At 47.2% G+C, this 12,606-nt stretch overlaps 1 protein-coding gene across 2 annotated transcripts in view; it reads right to left on the minus strand.

The window, feature by feature from the left end:
• Positions 1 to 2,288: 2,288 nt before the first annotated feature.
• The window catches only part of LOC136626155 (alpha-2-macroglobulin-like), a 305,765-nt gene continuing 295,447 nt past the window's right edge, over positions 2,289 to 12,606 (minus strand). For both annotated transcript variants that reach the window (XM_066600959.1, XM_066600960.1), the window contains exons 31-36: positions 11,755 to 11,882; positions 11,445 to 11,535; positions 4,450 to 4,518; positions 3,437 to 3,539; positions 3,173 to 3,214; positions 2,289 to 2,427 (exon numbers count right to left, since the gene is read on the minus strand). In XM_066600959.1, coding sequence (XP_066457056.1) covers positions 2,405 to 2,427; positions 3,173 to 3,214; positions 3,437 to 3,539; positions 4,450 to 4,518; positions 11,445 to 11,535; positions 11,755 to 11,882 — 456 coding nt within the window. In that variant the 3' untranslated portion in view covers positions 2,289 to 2,404. The remainder of the gene's footprint in view (positions 2,428 to 3,172; positions 3,215 to 3,436; positions 3,540 to 4,449; positions 4,519 to 11,444; positions 11,536 to 11,754; positions 11,883 to 12,606) is intronic.

Consider the following 12,606-nt stretch of genomic DNA (forward strand, 5'->3'; position numbering starts at 1 on the left):
GTGGCATTCAACATGAATGATTAAAACGAATGCTTATAGACAAGAGCACAGCTAGCACTGGAGATCATGGACCCTGAATTTTGGGCAAGTGCCGCTCTCAACTGTATCGGTGTCCGTAATCACAATTGTTCGGAACCAAAAAAATGTATAATTATTTAAAGAACAAACATTTTACCCACCAAATCCCCAATTAACACAGTGCACCCTTTCCTTTGTGTAATGATGTCACCTTGCCTCTTGTAGCAGGCTGGCAACAGTCCAGGAAAGAAAGGAGACACTCCACTAATGGGATTCGGGGGGGGGGGGGGGGGGTATAATGTTTATTTGTTTTCTCTGTGGCACACAGTGGGGGTATAATGACTTTATAAGGGGGGGTTATTTTATAGGAAGTATCAAACTCATTTCTTTTAACACAGTGGGGAGAATAGGGATATTGAATTGCTGTATTAATTGCGTGTATGGTATTTTGAGTTTAGCACTATGTGGATATGCAATTGATTTGTATTGACCCCAAGTTTGTTTTTCCCCGATGTCTGCAGTTAAAGGTTGTCTTGATTTGCTGGCAGTTGCAGATTTTATTTATGCACTTTAACAGGAAACAGTATGTAGGTAATATTTAAGTACTGTATAGTGGTAAAATTTGCTTTTGGTACAGCTTTAACAATATTGTAGGATATCGATATATGTTTATTTGGGGGGGGGGGGGCAACATATGCCTCAGGGCTTTTCGACATGATTTTTCAAGACTTTAGCAGCTCATAAATTTGTTGTAGATTCTTCAAAACTAAAATATTTTTTCCCTCTCAAACTAAAGTTTGTGAAAATCTATTTTTAAAATTATACAATATATGTTCTATTATCCACTTACCACTATAAGGTAAGTTAATATGGTGCCCTATATCAACACCATTTATCATTTGTAACTTAACTAAATAAGTGGGAGGGGCTGGCATCCTGTAGCCTTATGCAGCATGTAACAGCAGTGTTCTGTCTTCTTTTACTGTCCTCTAGTCAATGGGCCCTTTCAGTGGGTGTACAATGGGGCAATGCTAGTCAGTATATGTCTGTCACATAACTACAACTCTGGTGACACTAGCACAGCAGTCATGTAACTGCCCATGTGTCTCGCTCACTACTGGTCCCCATCAGTGGGCATGACATAGACAGACACATGGCTGCAGTGCTGGGGTGGCAAGGTGTCAACCAGGGTCTTTATCATGTGAGTAGAAGAATTGCTATGGATCCTAGTCACACAGTTCTAAAGGCCCTCTGAATTCCATGGGCACATATGTAACAGTTTCTATCAGTAATAAGACATAGGAAAATTCTTTGAAGCCATGCTGCACCCTGGTAGCTGACAAAAGTAATTGTAGAAATAAAACACATTGAGTGCTCACACACCAGGTCGTAGAATGGAATAAATAGCATTGACTAGGTGAACTAGGAAATGGAGGGTGTGCAATAGATCCACCTGTTGGCTGTCAAGAAGCATAAACTTGAAAGTGAAGATCAGTACTACTGAGTATGACTAAAAGTGGATAGCTGCTTGAAACATGTAACCTTGGACTGGATCATTTTATGACTATTAAAGCCAAAAAAAGTTTCAGAGTTGCGGCCTGGTTCCACTACATCTCTACTTTGGCCTATAAAGCCTTATGCAGTTCTGATACTGTGCGTCCTATATTTCTTCTCTATTTCACAAAGATCACACAGCATAAAACCTCCACCCCGATGGCTTACAACCTTCTCTCTTCCCTGGTAATCACCTCCTCATACTGTCATATACAAGACTTCTCTTGAGCTATCCCTCTCTTCTGGAAGTCTCAAAATGCTCATGCATTCATTGAAAACATACCCCTTATGAATAATCTAAAACCTAGCCACTGATAATTCAATACTGCCCCTCCTTGACATGTCTAGATGTCTTAGCCATCGCATTGGTTCATCGTGCACTACATTGATTGGCTGAGCTTGAGAACCAATCAGAGCCATCACTTCCTGGAGGTGGGATTTATGAATCCCGTAACCAAGAAGTGATCTTCAGTGGGCGAACAAGGACTGCAGGATGCACAGCGGAGCTCTGAACAGCAGCAGGAGGACCTGGACCGAGCCTGCTAGGTAAGTATTCCTTTAAAAAAAATATAAAACAGCTAGGGCTTATTTTCAGGGTAGGTCTTATATTTCAATCCTCTCCAAAAAAAATCAGGGTAGGGCTTATTTTCAGGGTAGATCTTATTTTTGGGGAAACAGTGTAGTAAGCAAATTTCCACAAGATTTGAGACATACAATTGTCATTTTATTTGTTCTTTTTATTGTTAATATTACAGCTTTATTATTTGTAGCAGACTGTTAGTTACTGGCACTGGGCTGTAGGTACTGATGCTGTAGACACAACACCCAGGTCTTAACTTGAATTTCCAGACTTTTCTGTAATCAAACAAATAGCAGAAGACACGTTATATACAAAACAGCAGCACACTATAATTTAATATAGCATTATCATAACCTCTGATTTACTGTCAAACGGCTATCTTAATATTTTTGGCTGGATGTCCTCTTTAATGTCTCAATCCAGAAAGAATCTTTGGAGAAGCCTTCATATGGGATGTTTAGGAGCATACGTCATCTTCTATTTATCTTGGCAGCTTATAGATTAGGTGACTACTCGTTTTTGTTAGAAAGGCCTCAATGATAAGCAGATCGTACAGCATCCTTATATGAGGACTTTTCTCCACCCTCATACACATTACATTATTGGCTGATCCCACTATAATCTGTGACATTTGGCTAGGGTATTTGGCCAATTTAATATTCCTTATTATCTGGAAATTATAGGCTAAACATGGAAATAGAACCTTTTGTGAATTGCCCAGGCATGCAAAGTTTGAAGGGGTTTTCCCAAGACTTAAAATTGCTTTACAATCACTGTGCCCTTCCTGATTGTGGCTGGCCAGGTCATATGACTGCTGCAGCAAATTACTGGCTATAGAAGGTTACTGCTGTGTCTAGTTATTGGCTGCAACAGTCACAGGTCCTGCTCTGAAGAAACCAAAAAGGACAAAGTGGTTGTGAAGCAATTTTAAGGTGTGAGAAACCCCCTTTAATCTAACTCACACAAATTTAAAATGTCCTATAAAAGTAAAGCATTTTAGGCAAGTAGGAATTTACTTACCATGACTGCATGGGTGGTTGTATTCTTCAGTTGTATGTTCATCTGGGAAACAAAAGTAGCAGCATTAAACTCTATATTGTAATATAGTCAATAACATAGTCATGTAAATAAAGTTGATAAACATAAAGGTCCATGAAGTTCAATCTATAATCCTAACATTTTGAGAAAGAAGGCTAAAAAATCCCTATCCTTGCGCTATAATATAGCTCAGCAATTGTATAGAAACAGTTGCGGTTTAACATCTAGACATAAAAATCTATTTACCTGTCTCATAGTAATCATATACTTTTGCTGTAGCTGGTTTTAGGTCCTTCACCACAATGTCCTGTTCCACCATGAAGGAGAGGCTTACTAGGTCGTGATCAATCTATAGTGGGATTATATTATCAAGAGTAAAACGTCAATGGATATGAAAGTTATTAGAGAACAACACATAAATACAGATAGCCACTTTGATTAAAAAGAAAACTACCTACAAATGTATCTAAAGATTAGCAGCTGTGGATTTTTATCAGAGAGGAATCTCAGATGTTCTTAGTGTGGCTTTCCATGGGCCGATAATCGCCACACTGATCGCTCAAAAGAATAATTGCAAGTGACTGTCGTCCCATGCAAACACAGGACCTAACATTACAAGTGAGTGATAATCGCTGACCCATTGGAAGCACGGTAAGAATAAATTGCAGCACTCCAGGAGTCAAGAAGAGTCAGGATAAGGATCAATTCAGAATCAATACATATAAAGGGGACTTACTTAGTAGGGGAGCTCCGATGAAAAAGTCCTCCTAAATCCATGAATTTATTTAAAATACAAGGCCAAACATAGGTGCAACACGTTTCAGGGGGCAACAACATAAGGCCTCCTTTATCAAGCACATACAGAGATTGTGATAAACACAGAAAAAAGAAATGTATGTGACGGTCTGTGTTTACAGGTAGATTAGCCACACCGGATGATTCCGACCCTTTTGGATTTTTTTTTTATTATATATATAATTTGGCTCACTTGTCGGAGTGCTATGGTTTTAGCTCACCTAAAATACCTATGTAAACAGGCAGTTGTTCATCTAGGAACCGTTGTCTGCTTACTCTGAATGGAAAAGGGTGGCCTAAAGAGATCTCCTGTGTGCTCCACCTCCATTCACTGAGCAACTAGCACTCCTGTGTGCAAGCCCAGAAGCTATAATCGTTGAGACAGCTGTCCTATGTAAGGACACCCTTAGAAGGAACCTTAATATACCAGCATCTTCAAAGCTAAAATAAAGATTGATTCAGACCTCCTCAAGGTACAAATTCACCACATCAGCCTGGATTTCACTTCTCTTTATTAACTTGTCCTTCTCCAGCTGTAAAGAAAAACTAGTATTAAATCTGGTTTTGTAATGAAAGGAACAAATTTCAAAATTGATTGATACAATATTTAGCTGTTATGTGGGATCAGCATTATTGAGGTGGACCAGTTGTCCTCCTAGAAATGCACATCTTCAGCAAGAAATTAGCCTTTTTGTTTTCAGATAACTCATTATATTATAGATTTAAAATCAAATAAATGGATTAAAAATGCGATACTAGAGACAGCCCATGGACAAGAGTGGTGCTGTTTCTGGTAAAGAAAGTGAATTCTTTAGTTGTATAATTAGGTTCTTAAAACATTGTAGCAGAAGGACTTATCTTCCATTGTTCCTTATACTCTGTAAATGCAGATGTCTCACCACAGGTGTAATTAGATGTTCTCTGTTTCCAGTGCAAAACCTGTATAAGAGTCCCCAACCTACTATAGATGTGTCCAGCCTTACCTTTCCTCTTGACTTGACATATCTGGATATGTGTGGTGTGGGGTTACCAGATTAAGAAGAAAACATGATTTCACAATACTCTGTCAGGAGGTTTATATGTTTTATCCCTCTATGTGTAGCCATCCAGTGGTTCTAATGAGAGCTGCAACCTGTTGAGGGTTTTGCTAGCATGATGTATTACACTTTAACAAAATTTGCTGCAGTTTAAGGTACATACTTACAATACTGCCAAAAAGCCTTTCCAGTGTCTTGCATGTGTTCAGGTACCAAAACACATGTATGACTACACCTTCTACATGCCCATAGGTACACCCCAGTGTTACGGCACTCTGCCCCCCAGAGCGCCAGATGGGGTGCCCTGATCTTCCCGCACCCCACTGTCCCTGCCTACTTGCCTCGGCCCTGGCTAACCCCAGGCGGACAACTGGGCGGCAGTCCCTGCGCTGGCTAGGGACCTGGCGACTACCTGGATAGAACTACTAACAGGGGACAGAGTGCCGACAGAAGAGGCAGGTGTAACAGACCAACAAAACAACTAGGAGAATCAAGGCTGGAGGTGTAGCTCACAGGCAAACGAAAGGACACTGACAAGCAACTAGGACAGACTAGAATAGACCTGACTAGAGGCTAGCAGAACCAATAACTGGCAGTGAGTTCAGGTCACTGCCAGCCTTTTAACTAAAAGCCTCCGCCCAGGGGCGGAGAGTGGGAGGAACCGACTCTCCCACTGTTGCACAAGGGAGGTGGATGAGAGCGGGCGGCACCCTACGGGCGGACACGCCCACGCCGCAGCACGCTGGCTGCTCCACGCTGCTGCACGCTGGCTGCTCCACGCCGCCGGGAGATCCCTGACAGCACAGCTCCGGGACGCCGAAGCCGAGCTCGAAGCGGCGCGCGCCGGCCGCGGGACCCAGCGCCGCCCTGCATGGTAACATTACCCCCCCTCTGACGGGGGACCTCCGGGCCCCCGGAAACTCGACCAGGCTTATCTGGAAAACGACGGTGGAACCGCCGTACCAACACGGGAGCATGAACATCACATGCGGCCACCCAGGAATGATCTTCTGGTGGAAAACCCTTCCAGGCCACCAAGTATTGTAGGATTCCTCGACACCGACGAGAGTCCAGTATCTCCTGGACCTCGTATTCGACTTCATCCCGGACCAGGGTGGGCGGAGGGGGACCGGAGGTGGGTATCACCGAAGGGACAAAAGGTTTCAGCAGCGACTTATGGAATACCCTGTGAACCCTCCATGTGGCTGGCAACCCCAGCTCGTAGGCGAGTGGGTTCACCACACGTGTGATGGCAAACGGCCCCACGTAACGTGGCGCCAGCTTCAAGGACGGGACCCGCAATTTGAGATTTTTAGAGGACAGGTATACCTTCTGTCCCACCCTGTAAGGTTCAGACACAGACAGACTCTTCCCACTGCGCAACTGCATACGGGCCCCCGCTGCCTCCAAGTTTCTCTGCACCTCTTTCCATACTCCCCGAAGCGTATCTGTGGCGTCATCCGCCGCCGGGCAGAGCGACGGAGTAGGGATAGCTGTAAGGAAGCGAGGATGCTGACCGTATACACTAAAAAATGGAGACACCCCAGTAGAAGAACAAAGGCGGTTGTTTAGTGCAAACTCTGCCAACGGCAGGAACTCTGCCCACTGGTAAGCCTTTTCGCTGGCAAACAACCGTAAATATTGCACTAAGTCTTGGTTCTTCCGCTCAGTCTGACCATTAGTCTGCGGGTGGAACGCTGACGAGAAGGAAAGCGACGTTCCCAGGTTTCTGCAGAAGGCACGCCAAAACTGCGACACAAACTGAACCCCGCGATCAGATACAATATTTTGGGGAACCCCATGTAGGCGAATTATTTCCTTTACAAAAATCGTGGCAAATTCTTTTGCCGAGGGTAGCTTTTTTAACGCCACAAAATGTGCCATCTTTGAGAACCGGTCGACCACCACTAAGATAGTGGTGCACTTCTGGGATTCTGGTAGGTCAGTGATGAAATCTACTGATAAGTGAGACCAGGGACTGGCAGGAACCGGTAGTGGTCTCAGAGGACCCTCCGGAGGACGCCGCCGACTCTTATTGCGAGCACAGACCGAGCAACCCCTCACAAAGTTGCGGATCTCCTGAGACATGCCTGGCCACCAGAAGTATCGGGAGCAAAGCTCCAGGGTCCCCTGGAACCCGGGATGCCCTGCGAGAGCCGACGAGTGGGACTCATCCATGACTCTAGGGCGTAGGGTCTCTGGCACAAACCATCTGCCCTCCGGCACCCCTGACGGAGCGTCCTGCTGAGCATCCTGTAGTTGAGGGACGAAGTTAGACTCTAACACTGCCACCACCACGCCGGGGGCTAAGATATTCTCGGGAGTCATGGTCCCACTGTCTGGTACCCCGAAACTCCGTGACAGGGCGTCCGCCTTCACGTTCTTCTCTCCGGGGATATATGTCACGACGAAGTTAAACCTGGCGAAGAACAACGCCCACCTGGCTTGACGAGCAGTGAGTCTTTTCGCATTGGCGAGATATACCAGATTCTTGTGATCAGTATATACGGTAATTGGGTGTCTAGCACCCTCAAGATGGTGTCGCCACTCTTCCAGAGCCCATTTGATAGCCAACAATTCACGGTTACCCACGTCGTAGTTGCGCTCTGCTGAATTGAACTTTCGCGAAAAGAACGCACATGGGCTATAGCCAGACCTCCCACTGACTTCCTGCGACAATACTGCTCCTGTCCCCACTTCCGACGCGTCTACCTCAATAAAAAAGGGTAGTCGTGCGTCCGGCTGTATTAGCACCGGGGCAGTCGTGAATGCCTTTTTTAGACGGCTAAAGGCCTCCAGGGCTGCAGGCGACCACTTACCCCAGTCAGCCCCTTTCTTAGTCAGGTCGGTCAGAGGTTGAGCAATAACTGAGTAATTTCTAATAAATTTGCGGTAGAAATTTGCAAAACCTAAGAACCGCTGGAGAGCCTTGAGGTTGTCGGGTCTGACCCATTGGGAGATTGCTGCTACTTTATCAGACTCCATCTGAATCTCTGTGGGGGAAATTACATAACCAAGGAAGGATACTTGTTTAGAGCCAAATGTACATTTCTCTAATTTGACAAAAAGTTGATACTCGCGCAAACGGGTCAGGACCAACCTCAGGTGCCGCACATGTGAATCCCAGTCCGGTGAGTACACCAGGATGTCGTCCAGATAAATGACCAGAAATACCCCCAGGAAGTCGTGGAAGACTGCGTTCATAAAACCCTGAAACACAGCGGGGGCATTACAGAGTCCAAAAGGCATGACCAGACATTCAAAATGTCCTAACGGGGTGTTGAACGCTGTCTTCCATTCATCTCCCTCTTTGATGCGAATTAAATTGTAAGCCCCCCTTAAGTCCAGTTTGGAGAACCAGTGAGCCCCTACCACCTGATTCAACAAGTCAGGAATTAGGGGCAAGGAGCACTGGTTCTTCACGGTGATTTTATTCAAGGCCCGATAATCCACACAAGGCCTTAGTGTCCCGTCCTTCTTCTCTACAAAGAAGAGACCTGCCCCGGCAGGGGACCTGGACGGCCGGATATGTCGGTTGGCCAGAGCTTCCGAGACATAGGACTTGAGGGCTTCATGCTCACGACCTGACAGATTGAAAATGGCTCCCTTAGGGATGGGCCCGTCGGGAATCAGGTCGATACCACAGTCCCACTCCCTATGAGGGGGCAGAGCCTTAGACAGTCGTTTGGAGAATACATCCTGAAAGTCTGACAAATACTCCGGAATGAGCACCGTATCTGCGGAGCACACAGCTACGGTAGACAGGTGATTGTGACACGATGACCCCCAATGAGTCAATTCCCGGGTGGACCAATCAAATTGGGGGTTGTGCAGTGCCAACCAGGGCATACCAAGCACCACATCAACCGACATTTTTTCCATCACCAGGAAAGACAGTTCTTCCGAGTGGAGGACCCCCACCGTGAACTGTAATCTTGGGGTCCTCCATCGTACCAAGCCTGTAGAGAGAGGGGTAGCATCAATGCTGGTAAAATGAATTGGCGTCTTCAACGCCACAAATTCCGCCATCAGAGAACGGACGAAACCCAGACTTATCAAGTTAGCGGCTGCTCCGGAATCAATAAACGCCCGCCCTGATCGGGAAAAATCCCCGAATCTAACATGACACGGTACCAAAAGTTTAGGAAGTACCTGAAGTCCTAGGCGATCCTCCCTGCAATCGCCTAGGACTCGGAGTTTTCCGCCGGTTCCGGCTGCGGGCGTTGAGACCTCAGTGGGCAGGTTATCACCCGATGTCCAGCTTTCCCGCAGTAGAGGCAGAGACGATGCAACAAACGGGTCCGGCGTCGCTCTTTGGGGTCCAGCGGGTCCACCTCCATTGGCTCGGGCGCAGAGACTGGTAAGGAGGAGGAGGGACCAGGGCCACTGACCTCCCTGACTCTACGGGTCTGCCTGTCCTGCTTCCTAGACCTGAGCCTCCTATCTGCTCTCACCGCTAGCTCCATAGCCTCCCTTAAGGACCCGGGAACGGGATGGGAAATTAACAGGTCTTTAACTGCGTCCGAGAGGCCCTGCAGAAAAACGTCCTTCAGCGCGCTATCGTTCCATGTCGTGTCCCCCGCATAGCGTCTGAAGTTGGAGCAATAATCCTCACCGCACGACAACCCCTGCCGCAGCGCCAACAACCGTGAAACCGCCAACCCCGCTCGGTCCGGTTCGTCGAAGATACCCCCGAGTTCCTGAAAAAAGGAGTCCACGGACTGCAGGCAGGAGGAACCCTCGGGGATGGAGAAAGCCCATGTCTGTGCCGAGCCCCGCAGCAGGGACATTATCAGCCCGACCCTCTGAGCCTCCGACCCGGAAGAACGGGGACGCATGCGAAAAAACAGGCGACACGCCTGTCGGAAAACAAAAAACCTGTTCCTCTCCCCAGAAAACACCTCGGGAAGAGGGCACTTGGGTTCGGGGCTGGTTGAGGCGTCCGACCCCTGCGACACCCCCCGCTGCTCCTGGGCCACCATGCGGGCGGATAAATCCTGGATCACAGGCACCAGGGCCTGCAGCTGGTTCGTGAGGGAACTGATCGCCTCCATGACAAAAACGGTTTTAAAGGGCCAGTTATTATGTTACGGCACTCTGCCCCCCAGAGCGCCAGATGGGGTGCCCTGATCTTCCCGCACCCCACTGTCCCTGCCTACTTGCCTCGGCCCTGGCTAACCCCAGGCGGACAACTGGGCGGCAGTCCCTGCGCTGGCTAGGGACCTGGCGACTACCTGGATAGAACTACTAACAGGGGACAGAGTGCCGACAGAAGAGGCAGGTGTAACAGACCAACAAAACAACTAGGAGAATCAAGGCTGGAGGTGTAGCTCACAGGCAAACGAAAGGACACTGACAAGCAACTAGGACAGACTAGAATAGACCTGACTAGAGGCTAGCAGAACCAATAACTGGCAGTGAGTTCAGGTCACTGCCAGCCTTTTAACTAAAAGCCTCCGCCCAGGGGCGGAGAGTGGGAGGAACCGACTCTCCCACTGTTGCACAAGGGAGGTGGATGAGAGCGGGCGGCACCCTACGGGCGGACACGCCCACGCCGCAGCACGCTGGCTGCTCCACGCTGCTGCACGCTGGCTGCTCCACGCCGCCGGGAGATCCCTGACAGCACAGCTCCGGGACGCCGAAGCCGAGCTCGAAGCGGCGCGCGCCGGCCGCGGGACCCAGCGCCGCCCTGCATGGTAACACCCAGACTCTTAGGGCTCATGTCCACGGGCAAAATAAGAATTAAAATCCGCAGCGGATTTTAACTCTTCTCCTGCCCGCGGATCCGCATCCCATAGGGATGCATTGACCACCCGCGGGGTAGATAAATACCCGCGGATGGTCAATAAAAGGGATTTTTTTTTAAATGGAGCATGAAAAAATCTGGACCATGCTCCATTTTCATGCGGGTTTCCCGCGGGGACGGCTCCCGCGGGCTTCTATTGGGACAAAATTCGGAATTTACTCACACGCTCCGTTTCTTCTCTTCGCGGCGGCGCCATCTTCTCTCCGTCGCGGCCGGATCTTTTTTCTTCGGGACGGCGCATGCGCGGGGCACGTCCCCGACGTCATCATGCGCATCCGCCGAGCCGAAGAAAGAAGATCCGGCCGCGACGCAGAGAAGATGACGCCGCGGCGAAGAGAAGAAACGGAGCGGATGGGAGGTGAGTTTATTCTCATTTATTCTTATTTTCAGCGCTCATGTCCGCGGGGCAGGAGGGACCCGCTGCAGATTCTACATGTAGAATCCGTAGCGGGCCTGATTTTCCCCGTGGACATGAGGCCTTACAGTCATACTTTTTTGACTACCCTGTATTTGAGTATTGGGCCAAAAATTGTTCAGAGAGTAGACTCCAACTCCATTCTATGCTGCAGTGTAATCATTTCCTGCTTTCTTAAGGGGTGTTTACGCTGTCACTTACTTTCCTTACTGTGCTCTTCACTGGAATGTAGCCAGACAACATCTTGACTTCAATCACCGCCATATTAGATTTCTCCCGAGTACCGGTATAACTGGAAGGGTGGAAATTCAATAATGACATTTACATTTATATATTTATCATAGGTTACCATATATTTTGGTCAATGCAACGACACAAGATTGACAACTGTTAATAGTAAACAGTTTGGCCTAATTTTTTATAACATCCCAATAGTTGAACTCATTACTCACTATTAGACATTACTATATACGGTGTGAAACAGTACAAAAGGGAATAAGAAAAAACTCACGCGGTAGTAATAAGAATTTCAAATGTCGTCACAGGATCCCCCAGACATTCTCTTCTTGAAGATGATTTTACACTTAATGAGAAGGCGGCCTTGGCTTTTGGAGGAGGGATATTGTACCTCAATACTGCCTATGCGTTAAAGAAGTAATTTCCCATCAGAAAATGAATATTTTCAGTATCCAATTCACAATATTACATAATATTATGCTGCAGTGAAGACAGTGGGCGATAAATTATTACACTCTATTGAAGTTTTGTTTGCTGCCCTTTTAGGCCACATCAAACTCATAGAGAGGGCCTCACTCTGGATTCTGAACTATCAGAGATGTCTACTGTCTGGCTTTGCAGTATCATAGTTGTCTACTGAAAACTACAGATGTGCAGAAGAAAAAAGCTTTAACGTCATAGTCATCTACCATGGTTATATTCCAGTTATTACTGATATCCTTGGTCATGTTGTGTGCCATTTGTTGTCATCACTGTGCTGCTAGTGAGACTACATTACCCATCATGGCTTACATGCTGTAAAACCTGTGCAGTGACCCAGAAGGTCCTCCAAAGCAGTCCTAAGGTTAATAGGTCTTAGGGACTGTACTATGTGCCCTTATGGGGACAAGAGAGGCACCTGATTGGGGAAAAACCCTATTCTTCCTGGTGTAATGGATAAATAAAACTTGCCTAGCAACAGTGCCCTGGTGATTCGCTGCTTCTGGCTAATTTTGGGGTTGTTGAGCCTCTCCTTATGGTAGAACTTATGTGACTGAAGAAAACTGGCCATGTGACACAGAGTGAAAGAGCTTCTGTGATTGTAAGAGAGAGAGAGGAGGAGGAGGGAGCCAAGCACATACAGTAC

The sequence above is a fragment of the Eleutherodactylus coqui genome, chromosome 4 (genome assembly GCF_035609145.1).
Source record: "Eleutherodactylus coqui strain aEleCoq1 chromosome 4, aEleCoq1.hap1, whole genome shotgun sequence".
Lineage (NCBI taxonomy): Eukaryota > Metazoa > Chordata > Amphibia > Anura > Eleutherodactylidae > Eleutherodactylus > Eleutherodactylus coqui.